Raw genomic sequence first — 24,009 nt, forward strand, 5'->3', positions numbered from 1 at the left:
GGCTGTCAGAGCCTCTGAGTGACTCCTGTGTGGCCCCTGGAGACCACAGGGAGACACAGTAGCAGTGGACAAGATGGCTTTGTTCTGTGTGTTCAACAAAGGGATAGCTGTTTTTACGGCTTTGCTTATAAATTGTCACAAAATGTAGTTTTGTCAATTGTCTCAAATATTATTTCTTTTTTTTTTTTAAAGATTTTATTTTTTCCTTTTTCTCCCCAAAGCCCCCCAGTACATAGTTGTATATTCTTCGTTGTGGGTCCTTCTAGTTGTAGCATGTGGGACGCTGCCTCAGCATGGTTTGATGAGCAGTGCCATGTCCGTGCCCAGGATTCGAACCAACGAAACACTGTGCCACCTGCAGCGGAGCGCACAGACTTAACCACTCGGCCACGGGGCCAGCCCTCAAATATTATTTCTAAAAAATGCATATTGTCACTCAACTTTGCATAACCTAATACTTACATTTTACCAGAATAATTAAAATTATGTTTTTTTGATGTGTATACTCAGAGTTCTTGGGAAAATAAAGAATCATTAGATGTGCCCTAGGCAAAATAAAGAAGTCCTCCGTACCCGCTGCCAGGACCCGTCTCCTCAGGACACACGCTATAGGTGCCCATCGCCAAACCTGACCTCCCGATTCTTCTCCCCAAGCTGCCACAAGCAAGCAGGACTCACTATGTGTACATCACTCCCCGTCCTACCCCATCCCCGTGCTCACCAAAATGTCTACAATAAAAACTAGTTAATCTGATAAACCAATTAAAATCAAGGTAATAATAACGATAGCTAATAGAACCAAGGGTTTACTCTGTGCCACTTAATGTGAAAAGTGCTTTCTTTGCATTATCTCATTTGCCTGCATTATCTTATTGAATGAACCAGCTACAGAAGAACGAGTCCTCCGTGAGGCCTTCTTGAGGCACAGTGCTACTAAGTGAGCACTAAATTTATGCCAGCCACTGTACTGAGTGTTAAATACTCCCTTATAATCCTTACAAAAGCCCTGAGAACTAGCTATCATTAACGCCCCTACTACAGGTGAGGAAACAGTAGTATGAAGGAAGCAGGCTGCCCCAGAGTACACAGTCAGGACGACATGAGTCAGATTTTAAATTCAAGTCTGTCTGATTCCATATCCCATTCTCTTAACCACTGCGCTCAAATATTTGTTGAATTTAATTTACTACTGAACTATTATTTAATGCTTGGAAGAGGTGATGGTATGAAAGCCAGGTACAATAGTCAGTCTTTCAGTAAATGAAGCACGTGGCCATGACCTCACATATACATAGCACCAACTGAGGCTGCGTCAGGGCAGGAGGCCATGGAGCTCCAACCTGGATAATGGGTGCTCCGGAGAGCATTGCTGTCCTTGTTCATCCGGTCCATGATGGATTTCCAGTTGCTGTTGACCTGGTCAAATAAAGTGGATTCATTGGGCAGCTGCTTACGGATGTCCTCCCCCAGGAAGATATTCTGAAAGGCCAAGAACTGGAGTGAGAGGCTGTTTCTCATACTCTCCACACTCTGCCCCTATTCCTAGATCAATAATGACAGGTGAGTAGAAGATAAGGAGCATTAGAATCAAAGGGCAAGATGCCCAAGTTCTAGAAGGAAAGTTGGGGTTGGGAGGCCAGGCACCTGGGTCCAAGAAGAAAATGGAAGAAGAACAAAGTCTTTTCAGGGAGGAAACTGAATAGGAGAGGTAATAATTGTCAGATGCTTGGGTCCTAGATGAAGAATGGCTTTAGAAAGGTGAGAAAATGAGGCTGACAACAGGGCAAATATCTAGGTCCTACTGAAATAAAGGAGTAAAAACAGGATGTAGGAAGAGCTCAGGTAGTGAATCCTGACCTCTAGGTACATCCACTGACGCTGCACTGTGAGCATCATCTCAATAACTTCCAAAATGAGGGAGAGGCAGCGTTCCCAGTGGTCCACATCCTTCTCAAAGGCCTTGACAAAACGAGATGCCTTCATGGTAGACAGAGCCACCTGGTTATCTTCCAGTGCCTGGAATACTTCTTCTGTACCTCTGGGGTAGAAGGTGTCAAAATCATGGTCCATCTTCATCTGTGAAGCCCCTGTCCCACTCCACAGCCCAGGTCGCACAGCCCTCCCCTCTTCTAGACCCTCTTTACCTGAGTCGGTGATGGCCCTTATCCTTGTAGGGTACTATATCCAGTTGAATCACATCCCAGGTCTTGGCAATGTTCTGTAATGCCTATGGAAAGAAATCGGGGACAGAGCAATCAGCTGTTCAGTCTCCAAGGGAAACAGGAGCTGGGAGGGGCCATGAGATGATGAAAAGCTGGAAACCTTTGCTGCAGGAGGTGTAGGAAATGGGGCAGTATGGGAAAGGATTCTGTCATACCAACTCTATGGCCAGCTCTTTGGTTGCTGAGGCAGAGATCTCCCCAATTTTCTCCACATGCTGATCCATCCCAAGTTGCACAATCTGCTCCAAGGTGAAGCTTTCAGATTCCTGATCAAACTCCCGTTGGATCTCATTCCTGACCTGATCCCAGTGCCTGCAGCCAGCGACAGAAGGTCAGATCAGGAGGCCAGATACCAGGGCCTGCTGGAAAGTATCAGCGTCACTCCCAGGCTTTCTCCCACTGGGGCATGATGATTCCAAGTATTTACTAATTCACGATTCAACACGTATTTACTAGACAGGCTCTAACCTACAGTCTTAGGCACTTTGGAGAATATAGAGATTGAGCTGGCTTTCTTGGAGAGTGAGTTAAGATGGATTATTTCAGGTTTACTATAGATTATGTGCTGGGCTAAGTGCTTTACATAAAATATCTCATTTAATTCTCACAACCACTCTATAAATGAGGAATTATTGTGATTCCATTTATAGGTGAAGGAACAGGCTTAGAGAGGTTAAATAGCTTAAGCAAATAAAGTGGTTAGATTATTCTTAATCACATAATACTTAAAGGTGAGGCATTGCCAGAAACATTATACTGGAGCCAATGCAAAAGAAGTAAAATTATTTCCTCCTAAATGGATGGATAGATAATTATTAAAACACCATTTATAAAATAGTTTATTCTATCCTCAATGGTTTCAAAGTCCTCTTCAACATGTAATTAAATTCCAGATGCGTTAAAAGAGTTAAACTTGAAAAACAAAATTATAAAGTATTAGAAGAAAGTACAGAGAGAATGCATTTATAACTCCGGGGTAGGGGAGGTATTCTTAAACAAGGCAGAAAACAAAACCCATAAAGCAATAAAGTTATACTTTTGGCGTCATCAAAATAAAAGCTTTTGTATGACAGAAGACACAAAGCTTTGCCATGACAGACAACATAAAGTGAGGGGGGACACGGGGGAAGGAGGCAGAGAAGGCTGGAAACCCAGGACAGTGCGAGAAACAGAGGATGGTGACAGCTCTTGTGAAGGCTTCTTCAAGGCGTGTGTTTGTGGACAGAGGGGCAGAGGGAGCTATGAAAGCTGTGGAGGGGAGAACTGAAAGAACCAGGTGACGGCAGAGGTCCGAGGGTGACCTCCAGGAGGGGAGGAGCAGCCTCACCTCTCTCTCAGGGCGGGGTTTCGCAGGTCCGAGATGAGAGGCATGGTCCTCTTGAACTGTTCTATTTTGGAACGAGTGGTTTCAATAATTTCCCAGTTTCGGTCCTGAGCAAAAATGAGAGGCATCAGAAGGCCTGACAACCCTCCCTGCGTGGTCCCCCTTCCTTAATCAGCTTGTCTTCGGCCCCCCACCCGCTCCCCCACACACCTTATACTCTTTGGCTAGTCTTACGAGGCGACGAAACAAGCCATGGGCCATGGTCTCCATGGCCTCCGTCTGCAGGGTCAGGAACCGGCCAGTCTTCCACTGGTTCCAGTTCTCCTCCCAGTCCCGTGTGATCTCCCAGACTTGCTGGAGTGCATCCAGCTCCTTCATGGCAGAGAGCAGAAAGATGCGTTAAGTCGTCGACTCTTGCCCTCTTCCTCCCTGACAAACACTCAGGTCCTTTGCTCCTCTCATTCTGAGAAGCTTTTCCCTCCAGGCAATAGAGCTGCCTGCTCAGCTCACATTTTTTCTCCGCTCTCTTGCCTTAAGAGCTCCTCAACTAAGAAGCACATGAAAATATCCTCAACGACATTAGTCAGTAGGGACATGCAATCAAAACCACGGTGAGATACTTCACACCCACTAGGATAGCTAGAACCAAAAGGAAAAAAAAGCAAAGGAAAATAAGTGTTGGCAAGGATGTGGAGAAATAGGAACCCTCGTTCACTGATGGTGGGAGTGTAAAATGGTCCAGCTGCTGTGGAAAATAGCTTGCTGATTTCCTCAAAAGTTAAACATAGAATTACCATATGATCCAACAATTCCACTCCTACATACACACCCACAAGAATCGGGAACAGGGATTCAAACAAATACAAGTACACGCATATTCATAGCTGCACTACTCACAATAGCCAAAAGGTGGGAACAACCCAAATGTCCATCAACTGGTTAACAGATAAATAAAATGTGCTAAATCCATGCAATGGAATATTATTCAGCCATAAAAAGGAGTGAAGCACTGACATATGCTACAACATGGATGAACCTTGACAACACTATGCGAAGTGAAAGAAGCCAGCCACAAAAGGCCACATATCGTATGATTCCCATTTATATGAAATGTTCAGAATAGGCAGATCCATATACACAGAAAATAGATTAGTGGTTGACAGGGGCTGGGGGCAGAGGGGATGGAGAATGACTGCTAATGGGTATAGGGTTTCTTTTTGGGGTGATAAAAATGTTTTGGAACTAGAGATGATGGTTACACAACATCGTGGATGTACTAAATGCCACTGAATTGTTCACCTTAAAATAGTTATTTTGTTACCTGAATTTTACCTCAATTTTTTTAAAAAGATCCTTGTGCACCCATTTTCCTGGTCCCAGCTGTTTTTCCAGGCCCTTGGGACCCATTCTCCCATCCCCTGCCCCTATCCTTGGTTACCACGAGGGCGTCGCTCAGCACACCACCTTCTCCAGGTTCTGCAGGTCCTTGGAGACTGGCTGCTCGATCTTGAAGATGCCCAAGTTGGAGCGGAGAGTGTTCTCTTCTTCTCGCATGGCATTCAGCATGGCCCGCACCTGTGCAATCTGCTCTAGAGCGGCCTGGTGTCCCACGTTACTGGTGAAGGGGCCTGTGGGAAATCCAAGAAGCAGCTCAGATTCCCATTCGAGGCCATGGTCCCCTGAAAGGACCATCACGGCTCTCCTACCTCTCTGTGGGTAAATCTCACTTCTCCCTTCACACGAGAGAGGGAAGGGACGGGAAATAAGAGGGAATGCATTGAAAGAATGATGGTTAATCTTAGCAGAAACTGTGAAATGTGCTCAAGAATCAGAAACAGGGACATGGGAAGTCAGTATAAGAAAACTGGAAATGTGAGCTGGGCTGCTGCGTTCCAACCCAAAATCAGCACCAACAGGTATGTCACTGAGAAAGCGCTACAGCTCTTTCCTTCCCCAGCACCGTCCCTCCTCCGCTCACCCTGCACACACCTCCTGGGGACTTAGGCTTTGAAAGACTGGGTCAAAACAAAGGTAAAGAAGGGGGCGAGGTTGAGAAAGGGAAACCTTTGGCTTCAAATTCTTCCAGAAGATTATGTGCTTTCTTCTTGAAGTCATCGGCTGAGTGAATAAGGCCTGTCTTGAATTTCTCCTTGTGTTTCTTCAGCATTTGCTCGCTGTCCAACAGAGTTTGTTGGAAGATGACCCACTCCCCATTGAGACTGTCCAGCAACTCCAGTACCTGGGGACATCAAAGAGAGGAGGATGACCCACGAGCAGGAGGTCTGTCCTTCTCACCAATGCTTTTAAGGACTCTCCTGATCCTCCGGACCAGAGTCTGCGGCCAAGTTCTACACCCAACGAGACCCAAAGAAATCAAGCCCTGAGTTGCTGACCTAAAAGTAATCCATAAGCTGACTCGAAATATCATGTGAGTTCACTTTGGCTCCCGAGGCTTTTGAATCTTGTGCCTTCTCCGCCCTCACTTCTCAGTTCTCCCTCCCAATAGCCTAAGGGTCTACAACATGGGGTGTCAGCTTCCCCACAATCTGCTGCTGGAACCGGGCCCAGACTGGGCGGACCAAACACCGCTGGAACTCACACTGTCCTGAACTGGCACCTCGTACTTCTCAAGAATGGCAAATTGCTCGTGTATGGGAGGGATCTGGGTCTCCAGGTTGGGCAACTCATGCTGCAGGGTGTCCATGAGTTGCAAACTGACGCCCAGTTCCTCCAGCGTCTGGGGAGGGCGGCTGATTCTGAAGGCAGGCAAAGAGAGTGCTGGTAAGCGGAAAGGACAGCACCTGCCCTCCCCATACCTGAGCCAGGTGCCCAAGCCCATACTTCTCCGAGTTCTCCTTCAGGTAGGTGTGCAGCTCCAGGAGGCGCTTGGCTGCCATCTCCTTGAGCAGGGTCGTGAACTTGTTCTGCCACTCATTGCAATGCTGCACCAGCGAGAACTTGAGGTGCGAGCAGTCCAGCAGCACGAACTGGATGTTGAGGACCGTCTCCTCCTTCTGCACGTTATTAGCAACCTCCGTGTAGCTGAAAGGGCCCACATCCCCGCTAGGATGGTTTTTTTCCTTGCAGACGTGCCCACTGCCCTGACGCTAGCTCAGCTTCTCATTTCCTACCATCCAGACCTGTGCACAGCTCCAAGTATCCTTCTTCCCCCAGGTGCCTCCCATTTCAATCCACCCCAGGCATATAGCCATCATCGTGTCATTTTCCCGACCACTGCCTACAAGATAGCAGTCAGACTCCTTGGTCTGGCATTCAAGGCTTTAGAGTCACATAGATCTGGGTTGAGTTCACAGTGTGCTGCACACTAGCTCTGTGACCTCAGGCAGGTTATTAACTGTTCTGTGCCTCAATTTCCTCACCTGCAACATCGTGATGATAATAGAACCGACCTCACGAGGTTGCTGAGAGAATTGTCTGCTGTATGTAACCCCTTTCCCTACTTCCTTTCCTGCACCTGTGTTCTAGACCGCAGTACTCACTATTTGGTGAATGTGCTCATGTGTTCCCATCTTTACGCCTTATGCTATTTTCTCTAGCTGGAAGGCCCTCCCACTGCCCACCTCGGCCTGTTGAAATCCTACCCATGCCGTAAAGCCCAGTCCGAAAGTCACTCCCTTCATTCAGGTCCTCCTTTTCCTAATGTCCCTGGCTGGAAATCCTCTCCTTCCACCGAGCTGCCCCAGACCCTTGAACACCCTAACCATGGCACTTCTCCCACCGAAGCTGGTGTGATAATAAGATGCGTTAGCACGGTGCTTCAGAATTGACTTCCACACGTATTTAGTAATCTCACAGCCTTACAAGGGAGGTAGTATAGCATCTCTTTCTCAGAAAACTGAGGCCCAGAGAATACAAGTCACTTGCCTAAGGTTAGGCAGCTAGTCAGCGGTGGAACTGGGACTTCAGCCCTTCTCAAGACGCCACGGCCACTGCTCTTCCAGCAATACTTTGATCTCGCCCGTTACATTCTAGCCCTCGAGAGGGAAAAACTTGCTCATCTCTTTTTGTTATTCCTCCTGACCCACAGGACGATGGTGTTTATTGAATGAATGAATGAATGGAGGACAAACAGATGCGAGTTCAGATCAGAATTTAAGAATCTTCTTCAGTTTAATTCCAATCTGCTTTCTTACGATGAAAGTGTTCACTTTTCTCATCTTCCAGATCCCTAGCCTTTCTTCTTTCCTATCAGAGCCTTGCCGTACTCCCCACCAAAACTGCTTTTTCCCTAAATCTTGTCCAGCTCTTATCTGATCTCTACCCCTTGAGAAACAAAGGCTCAATGCCCTAGGTCCTGTTCTTTTCCTATAGTTAAGGACGCACATTTTCTGCACCACCCCCTACCCCCAACCCTCCTTCCCAAATCTCTATGCCTGGACCTCCTCCTGCGATTCTATTCCTCTTAGAGACAGACTTTCACATCCACCTTCACTCCTTACCGCGCGATGTCTGCATCGAAAGAAGAAACAGGGGGGTTGAGGCGCTGATAGCGGCGAATAAAAGAGTCCTTGTTGATCTCCCAGATCTCACGGTACATATCCCAGGTCTTGAGGTAGTTCTGTAGCAGGCTTGCATTGTTGGTCATCCCGCTGCTGATCTGCGCCTGGATCTTCTTGATGTCCTCATCTCGCTCTTAAGACCCAGCAAAATGCTTCTCACTAACTTCCATCCCAACCCAGACTGCAGCCTTGCCCCTGGCCACTGCCCCAGACCCTCCACTCCAACACCACCTCCCCAAAGAGAGAGACGGCTCAAACAAGAGCATTAGGGGCCGGCCCCGTGGCCGAGTGGTTAAGTTCATGCGCTCTGCTTCGGCAGCCCATGGTTTCGCTGGTTCCAATCCTGGGCGCTGACATGGCACCGCGCTCAGGCCACATTGAGGCGGCATCCCACATGACACAACTAGAAGGACCCACAACTAAAGATTCACAACTATGTACTGAGGGGCTTTGGTGAGAAAAAGGAAAAATAAAATCTTAAAAATTAATTAATTAATAAAATAAAATAAAATAAAATTCTGAATCTTTAAAAAAAAAAACAAAAACAAGAGCATTAGAAAATAAAGGAGGAGGTGGAAAGTAAAAGCATGACTCCAATCCGCAGGATTTGAACATCTCATCTTTTGGTCTAGGCATCTTATATCCCAGCCCCAGTCCCAGAGTTGTCCTTCCTAATCTCCCACCCCAAATCCCAAATCCCTTGAGCATTAGTCACCTCATCTCGACTCGCATTCCTGCCCTTACTCCCTTCCCCAATCTGGCCCCCTGACTTGGGTTTCCCACCAGTCATGGAGATGACGGGCCCAGTAGGTCTGGGAACAGCACTGGTCTCTCCCCCTAGCTCCACCCATTCCTAAGCCTCTGATACCTCTGCACCTGATGCCCTCCCCATTGCCCACTCACCCACAATTGTATGGATGGGGTCACGATGAAACTTGCACTTGATGAGAATTTCAGGGAGGTGGCGGAAGACAGAGATGGTGGAGAAGAGGCAGTTGCCAATATCATTAACCACATTTGCCAAAGTCTGCAGAGTGGGTGAGAATTCCACCTGTGGGAACACAGAGGTGAGGGCCTTAGCACAGGCCATGGAGGAGTCAAGCTTCAGGACTGGTAAGGCTGAACACCTCAGAACCAGGCCTGGAGGCCATAGGATAGAGTCAAGGCCAAGGGCCAAGTTTAAGGATTGAGGGAAATTCGCAAGTAAAGTATGATAGTTTTGGGGTGTTGGGGGCAAAGTGGTCCCCACCTGTGCCACACCTCCCTGCATGTCATTCTGCAAAATGACAAGGACTCGGAAGAGTGGATTTGGGGTGGTCTTTCCATCCCCGTTGATGGCCTTGGACAGTTCCAGCAGTGACCACTTCACATTCAGGCGCAAGGCATCCTCCATCATGTGGTCCAACCGAATCGTGTACAGCAGCCACTGCTGCTGAATCTGGTGGGAAGAGATGGGGAAAAGAACCCCTCAGGGAAGATAGGGCAGGTCCTGGGAAATGAGAACCAGCCAATGCGATAGGCAACAAGCTGGCTCAATAGAAAGGCAGGACGCTGAGTCCTGAAGGAAAAAGATTTGATAAACTGAAGGTTGGGTGAATCCAAGACAAAAGCAGGATGTTTGGGAAGCACACACCGGGGGAAGACGGGAAAGACCAAGAGAATGGTCTGATGGGACCAGGGGACGGCGGACTGCCCAACCACAAAGCCCTGCTCACAGGACCCCTACCTCAGGGCCATCATTCTTGAAGACTTCATAGGAGTTGGTCATAATGACCACCACATCCTGGTGCAGGCTCATCAATTTCTGCTGCACAGCTGCTCGGTGCTCTCTTTGGTCCTCCTCAAATTCCAGGTCCCTGTACACCCGTTTGCCACTAATGCGTACCAGCAGCGTCTCTGATATCTCCTGGGCTCGCCAACCAATGGTCAGAGTGGACGCCTTGAATTCATTCACAATCGCCTGCACCTGGAGTCAGGCCCCACCCATGGAGGGTTGTTTCAGCTTGGGAAGAGACCCTCTGGGCCTAGTTCTAGCCTCCCATTTGTCCTCTAGCTAGAGTTGCTGAGAAAAAAAAAAGTCCTTCCTCAAGCATACTTTCACACAACTCCTGGTCTCTCCACCACTACCCAGGACTGAAGTATTCATTACCCATGCACCAGGTTTTCACTCAGCCTTGCAGACCTTTAGGGTTAGTGACCATGGCCCACCTTGCTGGCATGGATGCGGCACTCTGTGATGAAGAAGGCGCTGGCCCCCTTCAAGGCCCAGTGCAGTTTCTTGAGTCCAGGGTGGATCTTCTTATCCAGGAATCGGATTCGTTCTTTGAACAGGGCCTGCTCATCTGGGGACAGCATGGCAATAATCCTGTGTATGAGAGAAGACTGGTGGCCGGTGGGGACAAGCTCGGCAGACCTCTCCTCCACACCAGGACACTTGGTGGAGAAATCTGAAAGTTCACGATTCTAGACTAGTGCTTTCCAACTAAACTTTCTGCGACAATGGAAATGTCATACAATTTGTGCTGTCCAATATGGTAGCCACTAGCCACATGTGGCTGTGGGGCATTTGAAATGCGGCCCGTGCAAATAAGCAATGAATTTCTAAAATTTATTTAACTTCAATTAATTAATTAAAATAGAAAGAGCCACATGTACCTCATGGCACCATATGGGATAGTGCAGTATTACACACCCAAACAAGATTGCTGGTTCCACCCCTTGGACTTTAACTGGGCTGAGAAAGGTCCTCAACCCAGAGCAAAGCCTAACTCCAGAAAGGAGTACCAAGGGAGTTAAGAGAAGGGGTACCAGCCTGGCCTTGGTTCAATGACTCTGATGTTATTCCATGCCCATAATCCTGATGCCACCCAGTTTCATTCCTGGAGACGTGACCCAGGCCTACAACAGATATACATGGTCCGGGTGCCCTGTGGGGTGGGAGGGGAGCTGGTTGTTTTTGCTCTCTACCCTAAGGCAGAAGACAAAACTGCAAGCGGCAGGAATCACCGTCGGGCCATAAGAGTATGGGAAACTATTTTTTTTGAGATGGACTAAATCTGAAGGACAGAGACTGTAGGAAACGGATAACATCATGGGACAGAGCAGACAGAGAGGAGGCATGAATAGCAGACAGGAGGGCTGCAAGGCAGACCGGAGCCCCACCGATTGTAGTCTCGAGCAACAAGTAGCAGATTTTCACGAAGGATGCGCAGGTCCTCAGCTCGTTCAGCTACATTCACCACATAATGGGGTATCTCAAACAGCAGCCGCTCCCAGTACTCAATCTCCACAAAGAGAATCAGCAGGGACCTTGGGGAGAAAGAAAAGCAAAATAGCTGAGGAGGCTGCTCAAGGGCATAAACTAGAACCAACAATGGACCAAGGGGTGCGGGGCTCCCCAAATCACTAACAACAGTAAAGGGGGTTTCTGTTTAAGGCATAAGCCCCCAAATACAAGGACACAATAGAAAAATTTTGGAAGCTGAAAAGCAGATGTATAAGGAGCAAAATAGGAATCCTCAGCTGGTGATGGAGACAGATAAGGAGCTCTCTGAAGGCCCAGGGGCCAGTGGCTTCAAGTATCTCAGGAAAGGGGTGCAGGTGGGACTAGAACAGAAAGGCCAACTTAGGAAGTTTAGGAAGCAGCTCTCCCCATGGCCCCTCCCTCCTCTGCACAGGTAAGCAAGGCCCCTCCTCACCCCAGCATCCGACTGAAGGCTTCTCGTCTGGAGAAGGCAGTACAGAGACAACCAGGGTGTCTTTGGACTGGGGACCCCAGGCTCAGCTGAGGGAGAGAGTAATATTCTTGACACAAGGGGCATCAAGAGACCATGTGCACCCAGAATGTTCTTTTCCTTCTTTTCCCACCCAAAAACCAGCCCTCTGGCAGCTGGACCTACACTCTCAAGAAGGAAGTTGAAAGTTTTTTTTCTGTGGCCTCTGACCAGCCCAAGAGGGAAAGTCCCAAGGATGATGACCTCAGAAGCCCCCTGAGAACAGCCCACCCGGATAAGCCTGCAGCGGACCTCACAGTTGAGAAGCCACTACCTGCCTGGCAAAGCTTCCAAGCAGCTTTCCAGCTCCTTCCCTTAAATAGGGCTAGACAACCAAGGACCACAAAATTCTGCTCTCGGTCCTTCCCAGCACAAAAGGTGGGAGGGAAAACAAACAGAAAAAAACAACTCGAAGGGAGCAAGAGGGGACAGAGGCCGTGAGGAAGGAAGGAAGACTGCCTGCCCCAAACCAGAAAAACAAACACGACTGCCGCTCACATCCCCAGAGAGAGAACAGAAACAAAAGAGCATCCGTGAAACAAAAACAGGATGCTATACCAGAGAGCGCTGAAAGAGCTCCTGGAAGTCAAAACTGAGAGCAGAAAATTTAAAACCAAAAGAAAGATTAAAGTTGACAGAAATCTCTCAGAAAGCAGAGAAAAAGACACAAAGATGGAAGGCAGTGGGGATTTTGTACGAAAAAAAGGACAGAAAACTCCCCATTAATAACTTTTTTTATTGATTACATGTTGGAATGATAATATTTGGGAATATTGGGTTGAATATTAAAATTAATTTCACTTGTTCCTTTTTCCTTTATTTTTTTTTAAAGATTGACACCTGAGCTAACAACTGTTGCCAATCTTCTTTATTTTTTTAAAGATTTTATTTTTTCTTTTTCTCCCCAAAGACCCCTGGTACATAGTTGTATATTTTTTTCGTTGTGGGTCCTTCTAGCTGTGGCATGTGGGACGCCACCTCAGCGTGGCTTGATGAGCGGTGCCACGTCCACATCCAGGATTCGGACTGCTGAAACCCTGGGCCGCTGAAGCAGAGCGTGCAAACTTAACCACTTGGCCATGGCACCAGCCCTCCTTTTTCCTTTATTAAATGAAATACCAGAACATTGTGTATGTGGCCCTCATGTTAAGTATCCCTTGCCACTCATCTCAGTGACCTTCTTCCCTTCCCAGCTGCTACTCCCCTGCCACACACTAGAACTTGTGACCTTCACAACTTGCCCACCTCTGAGGTACACCACTCAGACACACCCCTCCATGAGCCCCTTCCTGCCCTCATCCCAGCACTTCTACTGAAGTCCTCACAATCTACCTGTTCTTTGACCTCACTGGGGACCTTCAGGCCACTGACCCCTAGTCCTTTTTTCTGCCTATTCCCTCCCATCTCCGTTTCCTCCTCCACAGACCCTGCCGTCTGTCACTTTGCCTGCTCTCTTGCCAATCCTCGCTCTCTTGCCAATCCTCGCTCTCTTGCCTCATTCATTAGTCTGAGCCACCTGGCAATACCCCAACCTTGGCTAAATCTAGTGTCCTCCCTGCTGAGCCCCTGAGAAGGCAGCCGAGCGAGGCTGGAGAAGATGAGGTGACCTCACAGATTAGCACACCGTACATTCAAGGTCTCCCATCCCAAGCCGGCTCTCCTTGCTGCATTCCTGGGGTTTCCCCAATCTGTTCTCCCTCCTGTTCTCACAGTGACTGTTTGCAAATCCTCTCCTTCCTCAAACCTGGTCTCCCCCCAACCCCCTCTCTGCAGAAAGCCTCACCGCCTCCATCCCAGAAAGGCAGGAGCCATCCCGTGAGGACCCAGCCACTTCCTGCTATGAAACTTACAAGGTACCTATCTCCACACCTATGATTTCTCCATTTATGGCAGAAGAGGCCTCCTCCCATCTAAGGTCTAACCCTCTTCCTGACCTCTCCGTTCTGATCGGGTTTCCTCCAGCTTTCTCAGATACCATCTTCTCCGGCTCTCCTATATCCTCAACCTACCAGTTCCTTCCCATCAACATTTAAGTAAGGCCAAGTTTCTAAAATCTTACAAAAACAAAAACAAAAACCAGCCCTTCCTTGACGCCACATCCTGCTACAGATACCAGGCCCTGCTCCCCCTCACAGCCTCCCTTCTTTAGAATCGTCCTCGCAAATTCCCTTCATTTCCTGTCTTCCCCTTCCTCCATCCCCGTAGAGCTGCCCCCTCTTCACCTCTGAAACTGCTCTCCTCAAGTTCGCCCAGGACGTCTGGTGGCTGAACCGCCTCAGGCCTTATCCTCCCTGGGCTCTCTGCACGTCCCTGGGAAATTGCGTTCACCTGGGAGCTGGAGACGCAGCCAAGAGTCCGCCTCCCCTGCAGCTCCCGGAAATGCCGGCTCCCCACGGCTCTTCACATCCAACACGCTCCCTGGGAATCTCATCACTGCCCTGGCTTCAGCTGCCTTCCATAAGCTGACGACTCCCAGATCTACATGGCTACCCGAGCACTAGACGTGCACGCCCAGCGGTCTCCTAGCCTCTCTTCTTGGGTTGTCCCACAGGCCCTCAAACTCACTATGTCCGGAAACAACTCATCGTCCGCTCTGCACCCTTGGAGCGCCCGTCTCAGGGAACAGCTGCACCCCACCGCCTAAACCAGAGCCCCAAGTGCTCCCTCAGCCTCACTTTCCAACAGCCAACCAACTACCGACTCCTTTGGGTTTTATAGTCAAAAGCGAAGTCCAAAATTCCGATCTCTCCAGGGCAGGTGTAGCTCAAGTGTGATGATAAAGGGCAACAGACATTGAGCTAAAGAGTGCACCGTGCACCTAAAAGAGCAACTGCTCCAGGGTTCCAGGCAACTGTTGCCACGTGAGAATGCCGGCCCAGCACGACTGCATTGTCTGATTTTCCAAGAGAGTCCAGAACGTGGGTTTTTATATATAATGTCCTGAATTTTAAGTGTTGCAACTAACTCAACTGAAAAATAATTATAAGTGGGTGGCTTCTGGACTGCTGGCAGTGTTCTTTCCTGGACCTGGGTGATAGTCGCAAAGGTGTTTATTTTATACGTATTAGTTAAATGAGCATGTAAGGTTTAAGTACTTCTCTGAGTGCCTGATACGTTTCATAATAAAAAATGCTTTTTAAAAGAAAAAACTAATTTAAACAATAAGATTATTTGTAAAAGTGACTGGGTACAAAATTCACTTACTGAAAATCAAAGTTTTCCAATATAAAAATTGTAACCAGTTAAACATTATTGTGGAGGAAAAGAGACCCATGATAATTAAAACAATAAAAATAAAACACCAAAAATAAACAAATTAACTAGAAATGTTTATATGTATATAATATATATGTTTATATATTATAAAATTTCTTGTTAATTGGTTAATATATATGGAAAAATGACATGAACAAAAAACAGGGCTTAAATAAATTGAAAAAAAATTGCTATTCTAGGATAGAAAGACTCATCTTAAAGATGTTCATTCTTCTTAAATCAACCTAGAAAGTGAACTCAATCCTTGTTCCTATAAAAATAGGAATGGCACTATTTTTAGAACTAAACTAAATTGATTCTAAAGTTCTTATGGGAAATAAATATTAAAAATATCCAGGAAAACTCTGAGAAAAGAGAGTAATGAGGACAATAATTGAAACAGTTTGGTTCCTGCACATGAATAGGCAGACATACCAGAACAAGAATAGTGAATCCCAAAATAGACATAAATATACTTGGGAATTTGTTTTATTATAAAGACAGCAGTTCAGTAAATGAGACTGGGTCACTTAGCTAGCCATCTGGGGATAAAAAATAAAAACAATTCAAGTTGCATCTGCACCTCTCTCCCTACATCAAAATGAATTTCAAATGGATCAAAGATCTAAATACAAAGAATAAAATCACAAAATACCAGAAGAAAATACGGAATATTTTAGAAATAAAAAATCTTGGGGCCAGCCCCATGGCTGAGTGGTTAAGTTCACGCGCTCTACTTTGGCAGCCTAAGCTTTTGCTGGTTCGAATCCTGGGCACGGACATGGCACTGCTCATCAAGCCATGCTGAGGTGGCATCCCACATGCACAGCTGGAAGGACCCACAACTAAGAGTATACAACTATGTGCCAGGGGCTTTGGGGAGAAAAAGGAAAAATAAAATCTTTAAAAAATAATAAAATAAAATAAAAAATCTTGAATAAAATCACTTGAGTTTTTAAATCTGTGTGGTTTCTTCTCTTTTTTTCAATGAAATTGCAATTTTTTTCCTGAGGAAGATTAGCCCTGAGCCAACATCTGTTGCCAATCTTCCTATTTGTGCCTGAGGAAGATTCGCCCTGAGCTAACATCTGTGCCGATCTTCCTCTATTCTGCATGTGGGTTGCCTCCACAGCATGGCTGCTAATGAGCGGCGTAGGTCTGCACCCGGGATCCAAACCCAGGCCACCAAAGTGGAGCACACGGAACTTAACCACTGGGCCATGGGGCCAGCCCCAAAATTACAATATTTAATCATAGAGGATAAAAGCCCTATGACCTGAAGATGCTCCCATGAAACTCTACATTCTGATTATTACTGAAATGTTATTTGGAAAGAATATTGAGGTGAAAATCCAGAATGTTTTGTGTCTATTCTACAGGCAAGCACTGTATTAACAATATAGGAGATAATATCACATTTCAAGTTTTGCAAAGGACCACATTTTCACCTTTATTGGAGAGGAATCTTCCAACAAAGAAAATTATTTTCACGTGCTCATTTATTTGTGACAGATGCTTTAAGACATTGTGGAAGAAGAAATGCCTTTTTTTCAAACCTTGAAGATCTCCACTAATGTGTTATTTTTGAAACTGTGTCAAAATCTCAAATATGAATGAGCAGTGGATCACGAGACATTTAAGGAAAGCCTCCAAAGTAAAAGAGAGAGGCCAAAACAAAGGAAAATTATTTTCAGCCTAGAATTCCAAACCCAGCCAAATGCCCAACAAGCGGAGGGCAGAAACTAGTTGTCAATCATGAAAGAACTCAAAAAACTTACTTCCCATGCACCATTTCTTGGAAAGCTACTAAAGGATATGCTCCACCAAAACAAGGTCATAAACCAAGAACAGGAAATCAAACAAGAAAAGAGGCTCAGGGAAGTCCTAGGGTGACACTTGTGTAGCCGGCCTCAAAATCAACCAGTTGGACTGAAGCAGGAGGACAGGGAGTTTCGGGAGGGATAACTCTAAGAAAAACATGAAACTGATAGCAACCTGACATATCAGGTAGTGAGGAAAAATGTTATTCAAAAGGGTTTTATTGATTGGTCTGGAAGAATTAATGATAGTGAACAGTGTGCCAACTAAAATAGTGAGGTAATTATTAGTTCCAAAATAGCAAAATGTCATACAAGCAAGGAAAGAACTATAGCAACAGAAAATTACTTGGCTCAGTAGTAAACAAAACTAACAAAGTCATATTAAGATAAACACTGAATATTGATTTAACCAAAAACTGTGTTATAGCTATACTTGGAAGACGGAGGGGTGTGAATATCTATGGGAACATTTCTAGTAGCATAAACATATTCTCGCACGTTCTTCAAACTGGAGGCTTTGAATTTGTCTCCCTAAACATCATGGCAAGTCCACTTGCTCACGTATGCTATCCAACACTGCGCCAAAATGTTTCTTCACTTTCTCATCTTGACAAGATCCTCAAAATAACTTTAAGGCAAATAATCAAATTATAACTTGGGAGTTAACAGGATGAATTTGGATAATATCTTCCTGATGCTGAGCTGAAAACTCTATGAGGAACTTTTTTCACAGTGATGTTGTCTTTGCCAGAAGTTTGTCAATAAATTTCTGGAACGCAAATTTTACTTTATTGACGAATATAATTTCTAAAAATCTCAGTCTAGGGAACTATTTTAGTAAAATATTTTATAATTTACACTCAAACAGATGGTCAGGCAGTAGAGATAGGAAAGTAGAGCTGGCTTAGTTTAGAGCCGACAGCCCTGACTGAACTGGCCCGATGGAGAAGGCGCTCTATGATTGGGGAAAAAAGGCGGGGAGAGGAAGACCTAGACACAAAGAACCAACAGACATCAGTGCCCCTATCCTGCTCTAGGGAAATGCCACTCCACAGAGGCATCGGCTACATACATGGTGATAACACAACTCTTTTCAGCCAGGGTGTAGACGACATCTGGAATACGTTTGTGTTAAGTGCAATCTGTAAGGTTGGTCTGGCCATAAAACATGGTAAAAGCCAATTTGGACTTCACAGTTCAAATATTTGGAATATAAGGTGGGATAACAAAACCCCTTGTGAGATAAGATAGGTGCTGTTAGAGATTGGAAGGCTCCCAGAACTAAGGGAGAGTCAGGTACTTCTGAGGACAAGCAGGACATTTGAAAAGCCTGCTTGTTTCAGGATCTTATCTAGACCTTGAGCACAGAAAAGGAACCGTGATCAAGCTATCTGCACCTGCTTGGGGTGTTAACATGCCTTGGAAAAGCTGAAACTATCTTGGATTTCTTTACTGGTATGATGAGCCCAGGCTTTTCACAACCCTTCCCCGTGATCACGGGTTTTCCCCATACAGTATTTACTGGATTGAGGCAGTTTTATCTTAAAACCACAAAAATGTAAAGCAATTTATGACAGATCTTTCTAGAAAACAACTGCCAAAGGACAGGAACACCTCTTCTCTCTGGAAGAAGTGTCTAGCCATTGTTTGGGTTTCAGCTAAACCTGGGCCATAAATATTTGGCCCATCATTGCCTTGTGAAACTCTACTATAAAGATTATGCAAACGGTATTTTAGATAAATATCTAACATGTCCCTTGACAGGAGATGAGCACAGCAGACGGAAAAGTTGTCTCCTGAGTTTACCCTAACGAGACAGACACTAGGCTCCAACATCAGGCAAACACCTGCTGTGGAGGGAAGGGAACAAGGTGTAGGAAGCCCAGCTGAAACCCTCCAGGACAGAATACTCAGAAACCTTATGGAAACTGTACAACAACTTGTAAGTCCATCCACAGTGGGCCCAGTGATTAAATTCAAACAAGTACAGCCAGATACAGGACGCTGTTAGTCATGAAAAATAATTATGCACTTTTGTACATACAGAACGGAAAACCTCCCACACGTATTGTTAACCTTAAAAAAAGCAAGTTGCAAAAATACTGTTTATGATGTAATCTTGTTTTACGAGTGCAGTGTATATTTTTTATTACATGGTAATCATGGTTACCTCTGGGAGTGGGGCCATGTGCTGAATTTTCACTTTTTTCTTTATATACTTCTACGTCAAATTTTTTTTTACAGTGAGTATGCACTACTTTTGTAATTTAAAAATACTCAGTAAAGATTTTAAAAATTAGAGTAAAACAACCATATGAAATAGGAGGGGAAAAAAGAGTGATTAAAAAATATACCAAGGGGCCGGCCTGGTGGCACAGCAGTTAAGTTTGCATATTCCCTTTCAGCGGCCCGGGGTTCGCCAGTTTGGATCCCGGGTGTGGACATGGTGCCACTTGGCAAGCCATGCTGTGGTAGGCATCCCACATATAAAGTAGAGGAAGATGGGCACAGATATTGGCTCAGGGCCAGTCTTCCTCAGCAAAAAGAGGAGGATTGGCAGCAGATGTTAGCTCAGGGCTAATCTTCCTCAAAAGAAAAAATATATATATACCAAATAATTAAGATTATCTTTGGGGGAATTTTTTTCTTCCTTCTACTTTTCTGAATTTTGTAAATTTTCTAAAATGATGAATAAATTTATAACGGGAAAATTAAATAAAACATTTTGAAAACACTTTCAATGTACATAACTGTAAATAGTACGCTACTATTTATATAAAAAAGGATACTTATGTAGATATACACTCTTATCTCGGGACTGTTATACAAGAAATTGGTAACTCTGACTCTTCAGAGAGAAACTAAGTCACCTGGGGACAGCAGTGGAAGAAGATTGTTCACTCTCTACTCTGGTGTAACTTTTGAATTTTATGACCTGTACACGTATTACCTCTTCTAAAAGGTTAAAATGTTTTAAAAATTAAACCTATTTTGAAAATACTATGTTCACCAATTTTGAGGAGCCCTTTTTTTTTTTGGGGTGAAGAAGACTGGCCCTGAGCTACCATCTGTTGCCACTCTTCCTCTTTTTTTTTTTAAAGATTTTATTTTTCCTTTTTCTCCCCAAAGCCCCCTGGTACATAGTTGTATATCTTTAGTTGTGGGTCCTTCTAGTTGTGGCATGTGGGACACCACCTCAGCATGGTTTGATGAGTGGTGCCATGTCCATGCCAGGATCCGAACCAGCAAAACCCTGGGCTGCTGAAGCAGAGCATGCGAACTTAACCACTATGCCACCGGGCTGGCCCCTGTGAGGCAATTTTTTGAGAGGAAAATAATGTCTATTGATTGTTTGTTGTTTGTGAGGACTTTTACACCTGTCACTTCGCCTCACGACAACCTCAAAAAAGGATTTTTTAAGATGAGGACACTCCGGCTCAGAGAAATTCAGTGGCTAGCCTGAGGTTACAGGGCAAAACAGAACTACTCCAGGGTTCAAACCCTGGTCTGGGTGGCATTGCAGTTTAAGCTTTATTCCCTCTCGCTGGCTGACCCTGAGGATTAGAAGGAAGCAGGCAGCAAGCAGTGCTCACCTATGGCATCACTTTACCTCTCTCTCAACTTTTGTTTTCTCTCATACTTAAAATGTAAATATCGATCACTGGTGTTTAATAAAATTCTATTTGAATACAATCCCTTAATTCACAGGAAAAGGGCAATTGGTGGACTGTGTGTGCTCATATTCATATTATTACCAGTGTGTCTGGATGTCTCTCCAAGCATAGTGCCTTCGGGATACCCAGCTTGATGGAAGCGCGAGTCCTGCAGCTCCAACCCCGTTATATGCTCCCAAACGGCATAGCTAGGGTAACACTGGCCTAGTCTTCTGCCTCTTCAAGATCTTATTCTTAATTTACGAGGCCATTTTTATATGATCCTGCTTGGCCATACCTCAAAAAACCATGAACCCTATCAAAGCCAGTCTCTGACGGCCCTCACTGGTCAAAGACTTCTCTTAAACCTCTCACCCTCGTCTTGACACTCTGCTCCTCCACGGCTTCCTGATCCATGTGCCTTCAAACATCTCTGTCCTTCTCCCTAATGCCTTTGCCTCACCCTCCAACCTGCCTCTCAGCACTGCTTCTCCACCTTGGTTCTTTGGCTTCTTTCCTCAACCATGATGTGTCGTCTCCTTCTGGTTAGGCTGCCTGCAGCTGCCCTGGACAGACACCTCAGCCTCTTCTGTCCCCCAGGCTCTGTCTCCACACTCTGTCTTCTCTGGCAAAGCCCCTTCTACAATTGCTGAAGAAATAAGGAAATTCTACGAGTTAAAGCCAATGCTAGTAGCAACAGCCTAGAAGCGTGGGAAGCAACTCTTATGATAGGGCCTAGCTGATGACAAGAGGGAGCCAAAACCAATCAAGTAGAAAATTATTTCCTTCCAATCAGGAAAAAACTATCCCCAGAAGGTTTGTAATCTCTGTAGACAGATGCCTTACATAGCTCCTTCTTTATTTGCTCTTCTGCATCTTATATGAAAAGGAAGCACAGCTCTAAGAGTAGAAGTTTGTCCATTCAGAGTAAGAGAGGGGAAGGACTTGCCACTGTATACATTCCCTGTGGCCATCTTGGTTCCTAGCACATGGAATGCACTCACTATATACTTTTAAATACCTAATAAATGAATTAATTACATTTTAAATAATTGTAATCTGAAAATGCCATAATTATAAAGCTGTAGGAGAGGGCATGATCTGACAGCCCATCAGTTCTCAGGAAAGCCCACACCCTGGCTCATGGTTTGGATGATTTAGCTGAGCCATCGTGGCCATCTAGTGGCAGAACACCTACATCACTGGTTTAGTAGGTTACTGGGTTTTTTCTTTCTTAAATCAATTTTTTGAAGATAAACTGTAAAATTAAAATTAAGAAGTGATGGTAAACATATTACAGTATAAGATGGAGTTAGAGAGAAGAATGGAGAGGGAAACAGAGAGATGGAAGTTAAACTCTTGGGATAGTTGGGGAAGTGAAAGGCACCAAAGACAGGACAAGTAGAGGGAGGAATCAGTTGGGTCTTGTACTTGTCAAAGTTGACATCCAGCATGCCCGCCTTCTCCTGGCTGATTCGTAACAATGGTGTATCCAGCCGCCGAATGCAGTCTTTGTCCAGCGTCAATGTCCAGTCTTGGAAAGTTTTTCGGACTAGTTCATCAATGGCCTGAACCATCTGCTGATAGGTATGTACACTCTCCTCTCCAGTCCCGATGTGAGGCAGGAAATGAGCACCAGAAAGACACTGAGGGGGAAGAACAACCGATAGGGGAAGCCTACTGGCCACATTCCTCCGTGTTACCACCTCTCTGAGACCACACACACATACACACACACACACACATATACACCAACAATAGGTCTAAGGCTTGCTATGGAGATTGATTTTGACTACTTAGAAGGAAGATGGAACCAAAAAGCAAGGTGAGAGGAAGAGATCAAGGCACAAGGTGAAAGGGAGTTAAAATAAAGAAAGAGAAGCACAGAGATTCAGCTGAAGAAAAAAGTTGGGAAAAGAAAGTAAATTACAGGAGGCAAAGGATTTAAGAAGCACAAGGTTGAAAAGGAGTGCGAGCCTTTCCCCACCTCAGCCTTAGCCCACCGATGCTGAAGAGGCCTCCAGTTGTCTGTGAAACTGGAAGCCAACTTGCTTTAACTATACTCAGTTGTCTGTTTGCAAAAGTAGTTAGATAATCATCACTAAAGCCCACCCTGTAAGTAAGATCTTTGACGTCTGGGTCACCAAGGTTACAGGTGCTTAAGTTTTTCAGGAACTGAGAGTCAACTCCTTGTCCCATTCAGGCTGGCTAAGGCCACGGACTCATCACCTGGGTCTGTGTGGATGACGGATAAGTGACCTCCCGGCGTCAGTGAGCCAAAAACTCCACCCTCAGGTCATGATCACGCGGACATTTTGTGAACACGCATCCTATGAAGAGCCATGAGCCTGACTACGCTTGCGCAGATCATCAATTACCTCCCTTCTTACCTCCAATCATCTGTTTCCACACTTCAGACCATCCTGCCCCTTTATCTCATAAATACCCCTAGTCCCCACTTTTTGGGGAGGTGGATTTGAGACTCGTTCTTCCATTGCCTCACTTGGCTGCCTTGTGGAAAAACCCTTTCTCTGCTGCAAACTCATCGCCTCGGTGATTGGCTTTCTGTGCGACAGGCAAAACGAACCTGGTTCAGTAATGTCTACAGGCTGCCTTATTCCCTCCCAGGACAAATTAGATGATAGCAGGTATCTCAATAGCTTTAGACCTATATACCCAAAAAGTTTAAAAAAAATTTTTTTCTGTTTCTCTGTGCCTGTTCTTCCAGGAAGACCAGGCCCTGTAAGATTGTGAGGTTGTATTACTCTTCTGGTGGTCCAGCTTCCCAGATGCTGACCCTATTCCTCCTCTCCACCTTGATATGAAACGCCTAAAAGGACCCATGTTCAACCAACCACACTTGCCATCGCTGCAAATCCAAAGCCAAGGCCTGCCTCACTGAACTGCATCTGCCACTCGGACTTGGGCTCCAGTCGTGAAAACTCTCGAGGGACACTCTCTGGACCGGTCCCCTAGCCCTCCCTGCATGTAGCACAGCCTGAAAACTCTACCATGTCACTGAGAACAAGTTTCGGAAAAGGCCAGGCACTTACATTCATGACCCTGTCGATGCGACGCCGCAGGATCCGCACCCAGTGTGCTTGTCCGGAATACTGGGCCATGTAGGGCTCCAGGTATGGCAATTTCTTGCTCAGTTCACGGTTCACGAGGGCCAATTCGCTATTGAACAGCATGTAGAGATCCACCGCCTTCTTGTCATACGTTCGCTTGATAGCCTAAGGAAGAAGAAAAAGAAGTCAACACCATGCCCTGAGGATGTGGGTTCCCTCCAGTTACTCATCCTAGTGGAAAGCTACACCCCTGCTGCGAGAGTCACACTCCTTAGTGATCTGGAAACTAGAGGAACAGAGGGAAGAAAAGAGGCGCTGGCAATTTAGGACATGGGAAAGAGCGTGAATGGAGGTAGGATGGTGTCTGGAAC

The 24,009-nt window shown here is 45.8% G+C and overlaps 1 protein-coding gene across 10 annotated transcripts in view; it reads right to left on the bottom strand.

Moving 5' to 3' along the window:
- DNAH2 (dynein axonemal heavy chain 2) overlaps positions 1–24,009 on the bottom strand; it is a 105,567-nt gene that overhangs the window by 57,082 nt on the left and 24,476 nt on the right. For 8 of the 10 annotated variants that reach the window (XR_006890857.1, XR_006890859.1, XR_006890858.1 and 5 more), the window contains 18 exons: positions 23,621–23,803; positions 21,999–22,213; positions 11,229–11,375; positions 10,275–10,431; positions 9,793–10,032; positions 9,316–9,504; positions 8,970–9,117; positions 8,007–8,199; positions 6,388–6,588; positions 6,146–6,302; positions 5,611–5,785; positions 5,011–5,174; positions 3,757–3,918; positions 3,550–3,653; positions 2,378–2,534; positions 2,145–2,227; positions 1,858–2,038; positions 1,341–1,479 (listed from right to left, as the gene is read on the bottom strand). Coding sequence is in view for 7 of the 10 variants with exons in the window: in XM_046677816.1 (XP_046533772.1) it covers positions 1,341–1,479; positions 1,858–2,038; positions 2,145–2,227; positions 2,378–2,534; positions 3,550–3,653; positions 3,757–3,918; positions 5,011–5,174; positions 5,611–5,785; positions 6,146–6,302; positions 6,388–6,588; positions 8,007–8,199; positions 8,970–9,117; positions 9,316–9,504; positions 9,793–10,032; positions 10,275–10,431; positions 11,229–11,375; positions 21,999–22,213; positions 23,621–23,803 (2,995 nt within the window). In the remaining 3 variants the exon portion in view is untranslated. Of the gene's footprint in view, positions 1–1,340; positions 1,480–1,857; positions 2,039–2,144; positions 2,228–2,377; positions 2,535–3,549; positions 3,654–3,756; positions 3,919–5,010; positions 5,175–5,610; positions 5,786–6,145; positions 6,303–6,387; positions 6,589–8,006; positions 8,200–8,969; positions 9,118–9,315; positions 9,505–9,792; positions 10,033–10,274; positions 10,432–11,228; positions 11,376–12,113; positions 12,199–21,998; positions 22,214–23,620; positions 23,804–24,009 lie in introns of those variants that run through there. The other 2 variants (XM_046677815.1, XM_046677821.1) reach the window with 2 other exon arrangements.

This window comes from Equus quagga, chromosome 11 (assembly GCF_021613505.1).
Source record: "Equus quagga isolate Etosha38 chromosome 11, UCLA_HA_Equagga_1.0, whole genome shotgun sequence".
Taxonomy (NCBI): Eukaryota; Metazoa; Chordata; class Mammalia; order Perissodactyla; family Equidae; genus Equus; species Equus quagga.